Raw genomic sequence first — 10,412 nt, 5'->3', positions numbered from 1 at the left:
CTTTAATTAAAATTTCGTTTTGATCACTAAATCAAGCTCCTCCTGCTCATACATCAAAATCAGGTTCCTCTGGGGAAGATTTTATTGTTTTTGTACGTGGTCTTGTATTATGAGCCTGTGTGTTGCATGTTGCTTTTTTTTTAGAATTAGAGTGTCCAAAATAATGCTTCGATTAACGATCAACATTATTATTTCCCTTTTTTTCCTTACTATTGTTGCATGCTTATAATTGATTAACCTTGAATAACTTTGTCGTTTTAATTTTTTAAGGTTTAAGGTTTTTAGGTTAACTTCGTAATCTGTCAAGGGACAACAGATAAAAAATAGCCTCTTGCTAGCTCTGCCGCATTTACAGAAATGTTGCTTCTATTGCAAAAATTAAACCAATAAAAATATAACGCTATAATAATAAAGACACTTTGCGTTGGAGGCTTTAAGATAGTAGATTGTAGTTTAGTCTGTAGGGACTTGGCTTGGGAACCGGAGGGTCACCGGTTTAAGTCCAGCACAGACCACAGTATGGAGTGTTGACTGGAAGCTGGAGAGGTGACAGTTCCATCTCCTGTGCACTGCCGAGGCAAGGCACCCAACCCCTAACTGCTCGCGGAGCGCCCCTATGTGGCAGCCCATCTCACCGCGTTTGCATGTCTATAAGTCCTGCATGTGCATGATTGTATTTTGGGTCTGTACTTCTTCTAAATAGTTGCAATTATATTTCTGTCCATGGTGAAATCCTTTAATAAACTAATTAATAATTCTTTTAGCTTTTTCAGACAAATAAACACGCAGACACACTTTGTATGATTGACAAAACAGAAGGACCTTTATTGTTTGAAGGCACAAGACAGAGGTCTCTCCGTTTGGTTTTTTTGTTCCATGGCTGAAGTTTTTTCACCATGTGCCAGCCAATTACAAATTCCTGAACAAGCAAAGGGCGCTGTCTTAATCTCTACAAGTCATGAAAAATTTGAAAGTATTTAGCGAACAGTCTCTCAGTTCTGGCTTCACAGTAGGACATTTACTATCCACTGTTTCTCTTAATCTCATATTCTGCAAACCACCTGTCATGCCATTTGTAGTATCATAAAAATAATCATCTTAAAACAAGTAAGCAATGCCTTGACTATAAACAAAAATATTATCCAGGATAGCATTGGTGCATTTAGAAATGCAGTTGGATGACAGTAAATCATAAAAAAAAAAATTGTATAAAAAATAATTTCTTAAATAAAACAGAGCAGAGACAAGGAACAAATAAGGAACATTTGATGTTTGTGCCGTTGTGGTTGCTAATAATTCATCATCCTGACATACAGTGGACTTTATGTCCATCAATAAAAGTACAATTTGACTTTTATTTGCCTGGTCATATTTTTAGTCCCTTTTATGAATGACAATGAAATCATGTACTAGGACGGCAAAGCAGAAACATATTATATTGCTGAAAAACTAATTGCAAAGGACTAAGATTGAATATTTTAAAACATTAGTTTCAAATAAAATGTGATTTTTGCAAGTCCTTTCAACCTAACAATCGAACACTGAACTGACAGAAGGACAGTGAAAATAATACTACATACCGTCAGTGCAAAACATGTATTTAAAGACTGCTGAAGTGGTTAGAAATGTTACCATATGTCCAACTTGGTCACAAAGCGAGCTCTTCCAAGAACTACTGAGGTCTAACTTAATTGCAGGACATGAGGGGATGTGGTCCTGCTATTAGTGCATATATTCCAGTTACCTACACAGTAAATACAAATGTAATAAAAGTGCAACAGTGATAACGAATAATAAAGCATAATTAAAAGGTCAAATAAAAGATGTCATGAAGGCAGTAAGGAAACCTTTGTAAGAGATATACTTTGGTCATTTGCTGTACCCCAGGCTTCAAACTGTGAGTAGCGGTCACTTTTTCAAACAATTTCAAACATGTACTTATCTTACTCCAAGGTGCAGCTGCAGCCTTATCTTTATAGAGTTTAAGAATTTTCCATTTATAGTGTGGAAATTAAAATGTCTCCTCACATTACTCCTCAGATGATTGATGATTACAGTGTCTGTTCAGCTCAGCTTGCGAGTCTTCTCCATTTTGTGTTAGCAAAGAGAACAATACAAAGTGCAAGACAGACAGTGTGTTTCCTGTTTTTTTCAATGCCTGTTGTACTACTACACTGATAACTTTAAATTTGAACAGGTAACTACACACTGCATGTCAGATTTTTGAAGGATCATTTTCAGTGGACACAGAAGCTGTGGTTGTGGTTGCTAGGGGCAACATTTTTCTAGTGATCTAAGAAGACTGATGCAGATTTACTAAAGAGTTACTAAAGCCCTGGCACTGCCTGGGTCTACAGCGCATGTGCGTTGCGGAACATCTTCCTTTTTATTTTTGCACCCATATTTTCAGGTTACAGCAGCCATGGGTGTGCCATGTGATTTATGTGGTCTATGTGAGCAGCCATGCAGTGCATTCTGGTAGCGTTTCAGGGGAAGCGGCGTCATGTTAGCTGATCCTCATTTGCATAAAGTGGAAGTCCATGCTACTTTATGCAAATCAGGAGCGTCCGGCAGCACGACTCACCACCCCTGGGCGGCTGTGGCGCAGAGGCACAGTGGGTCGTCCCCTAATCAGAAGGTTGATGGTTCGATCCCCGACTCTTCCTGTCAAAGTATCTTTAAGCAAGATACTGAACCTCAAATTGCTCCCAATGCTGTGAATGTGTTCAGTGAATGATGTTGTTTACTGCTTTGGATGGGCTTTACCATCACTGGTTTTTCTGTGCTGTCGACTGTGTTTGATTAGTCAGCTGATAACAGATTAAAAATTACATTACATAATTAACAGTACAAGTACTAACGATTTTGAGCTTCGTGTGATATGTGGGTGTGAAAGGGAGTGAATGGTGGGCAAGTAGGGGTGTAAAAGGTGGCTCTTTGATGTGGTCGGAAGACAAGAAAGCGCTATACAAAGTACAGGCTTCCCATTTACCATTTACCTCTGACACTCGCAAAAAACTTTTAAACTAACTGTTTTCAATCAAAAACAAAGAAAGATTTAACAACTGCGTGGCTTATTTCTTGCTTAAAACGTTTTCCGAAAAACATTTCGGTGAACTAGAGCGAACATTTTCAAATGAGTCGCAATGTTGGTTCAGTTTGAAATCCAATAGAAGAAAGAGTTTGTTTCAGGTGCAGGGTTGTAGGAGAATGTAGCCTTTTGCAACTACAAGCGTCCAATGCTGGGAAGTGGTACGACCCATAGCATCCAAAAACACCCCTGTGGCATGGCTGCAGCAAAGCTTCACTAGAGAGTGGAGGTCCTGTTATGTGTAACAGGTTACTGTACAGCTACATCAATTTCAACTTTTATTGGCTTCAGAAGGGGGAGCGTGACAGAAAAAAGTTTGACTGAGTCATGATAACACTGTAGTCACCTAAATAATTTCTGAGATCATCAATGCTTTGAGCTTAATGCTATCAGATCCTCCTGCTGTTGTGTCCTGTTGCTCACAGTTTGAATGCACAGCAAGTGTTGAATTATCAGCAATCAATGTGGATCGTTTGGGAGTTAGCTGTGACTTCAAACTTTTTGTATACAGTTCAACATAAAGGTAAAGTCAAATAGCCAGTGGATCTGAGGCTAGGCTGGAGGCAGGCTGACCATTCTTGTATTTCAGTCAAGTCTACTGAATGGTTTCACTGAAGAACTGTTCCCTACTGTACCGTAGAGAATGTGTGTATGGTTTTGAATGTCCTGTGTGTGTGGGTGTGTGTGTGGGTGTGTGTGTGTGTGTGTGTTGGGGAATGCCTACATGCGAATAAAAATTAGACAGATAAAGAGGCTCGGGACCAGGCTGAGTCTGGGGGTCCGAAAGGACAGCAGGATGTCCAGAGTGGCATCAAATAGTGATGTAGTGCTGTCGCAGTTTTGCCACAAGGAACTCGTGGGTTAAATTATGTCTTGTGATTATTCCAACAATCTGAAAAAGATGGCAAACACAAGTTTGTACAGACACAACATAATTCACTGCATGCTGGACTAAAACAAAACAGTAAGGTTTTTATTAGGAGTTTTCCCTGATGTGTCAGGATCCAAACACAGCGTTTAAAGGCATACTATGCAGGGTTTCCGTTGCAGTTTGTAAATGCACCATTCAAAGCGGGCCCCTCCTCCCTAGCCCAACAGAGAGCAGAGTGAATAGGTGTGAGGGAGTGCAGTTACAGAGAACAAACCAGTGAATCAGAAAACTAATACCTTCTGGTTGTTTCACAGCTGTTACGATCAAAAGGCCCTGACACACATGGTTCTTAATTTTGGGCCATCGGTGAGCATCTGTAGCCCTAGTTTTTGCACTCGTTGGCCCTTGTCTGCGGCTATTCCAATCAGGTGAGCATGCTGAATCAAAAGTGAAAAATATTACTCTCATTGGCAGTTTAGCTGCACAGAATCAACCTCCATCCATAGGGCAGCATTTGTTTATATCTGCAGTCTTGCAGAAGGTGCACATTGCCGGATTTTGTGCCGAAGCTGCACGGTCTGCTGTGGCTGTCTGCTGTGTGTAGCACAGCCCTGCCCTCGGTACACATTTGTGGTCTTGTAGACTACAAATCTCCACACTTTGTTTTAGCTCTGTGTCAGTGCCGGAGAGGAGAGGGACAGAGACAGTGATATGCTTGCTATGTTTTGTAGCATGTAGCATAAGTCTTTTAGGAAAATCGTACCTGATATGCCTTCAAAAGTTCATACTGGAGGTACTGAAAACTTTCATCATCATTTTGGAACAGAATGACTCTTTCCATGACTACTTACTTCTCCGACAGCATTGGTTACTGGTAAGTGTCGCAGGCCCATGGTCCTGAACAGGTTGAACACCTGGGAAATGCGGGTGTTGGGTGACACTGTGTAGGGACATGGGTTCATGTAGGGTGTGACATCCTAGGAACACAGGGAACATCATCTTAACATTTTTGTTGAAATCTTTTAGAAATCTTGTTCAATTCTCAAAGTTTAAATCGGTCGTACCACTATCATGCGGGGGTTGAGCAGGGCCAGGTCCAAGTCATGGATGTCAGGGTAACGTGGGTAATCTTCAGTCATCTCTGCATAGGACAACCTGGGCTGAGTGGCACTCTGTGATGATATGTAGAGACATTCATATGTACATAACAAAGAAAATTACTCTTACAAATATATATTTGTGTGTGTGTGTGTGTGTCACTGACCGACTGGTTCTCAGCATAGCAGACCCCTCTGATGAGCAGGTTGACCAGCTGGGAGCGGAGGATGAGGCCGTGGAAGGTGAGTGGTCTGAAGCGCTCCTCCATGGTCCACTCTTCACTGGGAGACTGATCTGGGTACAGGTTTGGGTAGGGAGCATACCTGCATGTGGACAGCAATAATACAACAATTACAGGAGGGCTGGTTCAGTGCTAGAACAGCAACTGTGAACCTATTGTGACCCACCCACTGGTTTGTGGAGTACCGTTTTGAACTCCAGTTCAGCATTATGGCCGTTGCCATGACAATTTTTTGCAGCCAGCAGTGGTGATGTACTGCAAGTTAGGCTGCTCTCATTGGCTGCACAGTTTTAACGAGTCTGTAGCAATGGCAGCTTTCCTGGTCTCAGACGTTCTCATATTACAGATAAACAGTACACTAAAATACGTTTCTGAAAAGGCTTGAGGAGAGAAACAGGCAATACAATAACATTTCATATTTGATCAGCACTGCGTAGTTTGACAGTTTGACACACAATGTGTATGAATGTCTAGTTTCCGTTCTGATGAGCAGTTGGCACTTTGCATGGCAGCCACTGCCATCAGTGTATGAATGTGTGCGGATGGGTGAGCCTGGGATATGTAGTGTACAGCATTTTTAGTGGTCGCAATATAAATACCATTTAGTCATGCCCTCAAGCAGTGGTCGCCAAAGCTTCGTGGGGGATTGCAAGACCATCTTGATTTTAAGATGTGAAGTAGTGAACACGGTAACTTTCTACTCTTCCGACCTCTCAAAGCGCTTTTACTACATGGCACATTCACCCATTCACACACATTCATACAGTGATGGATGACCCATCACGAAAAGAAACTACATATACAGTTGTGCTCATAAATGTACATACCCTGGCAGAATTTGTGATTTTTTTGGCCATTTTTCAGAGAATATGAATAATAAGAGAAAAACGCCAACCTTCTGATTAGTGGACGACCTGCTCTACCTCCTGAGCTTCAGCCACCCCAAGCTTACAGCATCTGGTATTCCTCGGCGGTCTGTCCTACCTCCTCTCTAACATCTGCTGCAGCAGGTCCTCTCCCTCTTCTGCAGGCTCTACCACAGTGTTCTGCTCATCGCAAACATTCCTCAGCTCGCTGGATGGGTATGACTTCATGGACTGGCACCGCCGCCGCTGTTCCCCCGCACGGGACATTACACTGGATTTCTACATGTGACAGTGAAGGGTAAGTTTATACTGATAAATTAAAATTGTAGTGGTGCAGATCCATTTGAACACCCCCAAACCCCACCACTGTCCCAAACAGAACATCTTATATCTACATTAGCAGTTTAAAGGTCCAGATTGTAACATTTAGGAGGATCTACTGGCAGAAATGGCATATAACAACAGAATGAGCCGTTTGTATCTACAGAGGAGCGGGTCCTCTTCTACAGAGGCTGCCATGTTTCTACAATAGTCCAGATTGGACATACCAAACAGATAGATAAGGCCATTTGTGTTTTTCATGAGTTTCATGGCCACCCTAGTTTCTCCTACACTCTTGGAAGGCTGAGCTGGTTACAACCTGCAACTTCACCACTAGATGCCACTAAATCCCACACCGGGCCCTTTTAAATCTAGGAAATCTTAATGATATTGGTGCTTTATTACTTGCTGAGGCACATTAAAATAAAGAGAAATGCAAAAGGCTGTTTTTATTTTTTATTATGCACTTAAAAGGCGTTTGAGCCAAATAGAAAATATTTTTCTTATTGATTGATTTCATTAAAAAATTTAATGGTTTCAATATGTGTGCTTAACTGATTCAGAATGCAATATGGATAACATATTATATCACAGTTTTTATAACTTTACATTCAGACATCAATATATTAGACATGTTTTTTCCTCCTCCATACCGATTCTGACACCTGAACACCTTATAGATAGATATATATTATTATTTTTTAACACGCTAAAGCCCGTATGATTGCTATTATTGTTGGATGGCCTGGCTAAGGTTAGAGTCAGAGTCAGAGTAGGGCAGGTCATGACTTCACTATCCTGGGGGGGGAAAATGGAGCACAGAACACTGCTGGGAAATAGCAGGGTTTTAGGGCTAATAAAAAAACAATATCGGATTGGTGCACAGGGACACATACTTACTGATACACCATACCACATTTTAGGCAGTATCTGAGCACTTTCTGATACTAGTATTGGAACAAATCTAAAATATATATTAGGATATAGTACATTTTCAGGAAAGAAAAATAATCAGACAGGGACAAGTGTTTTTGTCCAATCCAGTGAAGTATCCACTAAATCCAATATTTCCATGAAGTACTCCTACTCATTAATTTGAAATTTTGCCCACACTGGCCTAATGCATCCAGAGATATTAAAGCATAGGTCTAGCGTCAGTATTGTAGGTTACTGTAGAAGAGAGAACAAAATAAACTAGGATTTTTATATTTGGTCTACGACTGCTGACACTAAAGACAGACCTCTACCTCCATCTACTGGTTACACCGTTAAATAAACTACATATAAATCATGAATGCAGTGCTTTCAAGAGAAAAACTAGTTTTTATAAAATAAGTAACAGGAAAGAAGAACTTAGAAGACAAGGAGAAAATTATGGGAACCAAACAGCTCTTTCAAATAAAATTTGACAATAGCTAGAACATACACAGACTTTATGTCCATGCTTTACCAGGGTGTCAGTATCATTAGAGATGTTTCACAAAGTCATTCCTGTCTGCTGAAATTTCCTCAACCCCTTCTTTATCCAACTCCCTCTGGATACAAGGCTGGGCTTTAACAGCTAAAAATGTTCAATGGTACAGGACATACCTTGAAGCGGATGTTGTTGCTGACCAAAATGTTTCCCTTCATGAAGTCCTGTTCGTTCTGCCGGTTTTCAGTGACCACGGGGAAGGCGTGGTAGACAGTGGTGCGCAGAATGCTGACTAAAGACTGGACCCGGGTGTGGGGGTACACGTAGGTCAAGTTAGGCTCCATGATATCGCTGGCGGTCAGCCTTGGAAAGATGAGGGAAATGATACACACGAGCAACATGAACACACACGAGACACTGATGTTAGAATTCACTGGGTCCTTAAAAGGGACCCAGTGAATTAGTCCCTCCAAAATTGATAATCTTGTTAATAATGCTGCAGGCTCACTACGATCAACGGATCAACATTAGATTCTATCACTCCTATAAAAAGGAAAAGATTAAAGATAAGGAACTAGCACCTGGTACAACCACCAACCCGGCCAATTAAGCAAACAACAAGGCACATTGTAAAGGAAATGGCAGCTCTCGAAAGTTATTTAGAATATGCGTCAATTTTGGAATGGATTAATCTTAAACTTATAGAAAGGCCCTCCGTAATGCTAGAGGAGCTGTTATTCAGCACTTAATAGAAGGAAAATAAGAAATTCTTCAGCACTGTAGCCAGGCTGACCAGAGAGTCCACAGCTCTACTTGAGCCAATATCCCAATAAACTAGTACATGACTTCATGAGCTTCTTTTACTAATACAATGTATACTATTGGAGAGAAATTAGTGCACCAATTCCCTAAACAGGGTGAGCTCCACTGGCTCCGTCCAAGCTTTAGGAACTTTAACTATGTAAACTCACGAGGCTATACTACTTTAGAATGTTTTGTCTGCTATCAGATCTTCTTTTGCTGACTGTGGCGATAATGTTTCTTCAAGCAAAGGCCATCAACCGTCTGGTCTAGGAGCCCGCGAGTGTTCCCAGCCGAGGCAAGACACTGACGCGCTCGCGCTCTGTCCCCCGCGCAGAGTTACGGCGTGTGTACGAGTTGGCCAACAGTGTGGGTTTGACCTTAGATATGTAGCGTAAACGCTCTCGGTGACGTTGGTGTATCAGACGGGTGTCAGTCACCTCCTTTGAAACATACCGTGTAAGATTAACACCCCGTTCGTGAAAAGGCGCGCGTGCCCGCGGCACTCTCGAGCCTCAGTGCTTTTTATAGGCCCAAACTTAGTAGACCCGATTTCTCAAAACCTCCTCTTGCCTCTGTTTAAGGATTCTAAGAGAACCAGTGCACGTCACTTCAAAGAGCTGTGTGTGACGGTTCTTACAATTAGCAATGTTCAACTTTGAGGATTTCTCAGTCCAGGATTTTTCCAAAGTTCATCACAGAACCAAGAGAACAGCTCTACAGGTTAAAAGTTATTAATGAGCCTTTTGAAATTGCTTGACCGAACAAGTCATAGACTGGATACTTATATATTGTCTATGTACTTGTATTCAAATTACAGATCTCTAGTTGCACTGCAGATTTGCCTGTTGACACTTGTATTTCTATTCGCTGTGAACTCTTGGCGGTTCGGCACGCTGTGATAGCGGTTTAGTCAGCTTGTCGTCTTTCAGATATGTTCGTGTGCATGTTAGTCGTATCTTCTTCACCGTTTTTCTGGTTCGCCGAGTTCTGTTCTTGGCTGTTTTCTTGTCAGTTTTATGCTCCTTTTGGCCTTTTGGATCACTCTTCTTTTGCTTGAACTCCCGCCCCGTATTGGTCTTTACGACGTTTTTCCGATCAAGGCGGTGTATTTTCTTACTTCGCCTGTCCCTTAGAGGCTATCCCTGGGCCTTCCGCCGGCACCCTTCTCGATCTCTTGTGTACCCCCTTTTTTTTTGCTCCATGGCTCCGGCCTTTCTATTGGCCTCCACATGTCTCCGTTGCTCTCTAGGCCTTGGGCGACCTCCTGCCAGTCGGCATTGGGTTTCTTGCCGATTTGTCTTCCCACTACTCAGCCCCGGTCTCTTGGGTGTCTTCATTACTTTGCGATCCTAGCCGCCCGGCGATGAAAAAAAAACTAATCATCTTTACTTGTAATTAATTTGTTACTTCGTAGGCTGGATTCCTGCAATCTCCTTATTTCATGCTGGTTCCTCTCTGTACCTAAAAGTCCATGTTTAAGACCGCATCCAATTATTCAATTAAGCCGGGCTGCACCACGATAGTACTGACGAAGACTAGGGAAAGGATCACAGTCTCTCCTGATATTACTGCTTCTCTGCACGCTGAGTTCCCTTAGATAAAGATGTTGCGGAACTTAGAATTTAAATCCTTTCCTCCTCACCTATAAAGCTCCTCTCCCGCACATGGTCAGGCCCCGTTGCATATTCTTAAAGAGCTCGATCCGA

At 41.9% G+C, this 10,412-nt stretch overlaps 1 protein-coding gene across 2 annotated transcripts in view; it reads right to left on the bottom strand.

Annotated features, from left to right (window-relative positions):
* Positions 1-3,348: 3,348 nt before the first annotated feature.
* Positions 3,349-10,412, bottom strand: part of clcn6 (chloride channel 6) — a gene marked incomplete at its 5' end in the record, with an annotated part of 16,303 nt that continues 9,239 nt past the window's right edge. For both annotated transcript variants that reach the window (XM_035656418.1, XM_035656419.1), the window contains 6 exon segments: positions 3,349-3,983; positions 4,814-4,939; positions 5,027-5,134; positions 5,227-5,383; positions 6,286-6,446; positions 8,079-8,265. In XM_035656418.1, the coding sequence (XP_035512311.1) occupies positions 3,903-3,983; positions 4,814-4,939; positions 5,027-5,134; positions 5,227-5,383; positions 6,286-6,446; positions 8,079-8,265 (820 nt within the window).

Source organism: Morone saxatilis, unplaced genomic scaffold, assembly GCF_004916995.1.
Source record: "Morone saxatilis isolate NCDOM2014 unplaced genomic scaffold, NCSU_SB_2.0 Contig15, whole genome shotgun sequence".
Taxonomy (NCBI): Eukaryota; Metazoa; Chordata; class Actinopteri; family Moronidae; genus Morone; species Morone saxatilis.
The sequence above is the reverse complement of the archived record's forward strand: the minus strand, read 5'-3'. Positions and strand labels throughout refer to the sequence as shown.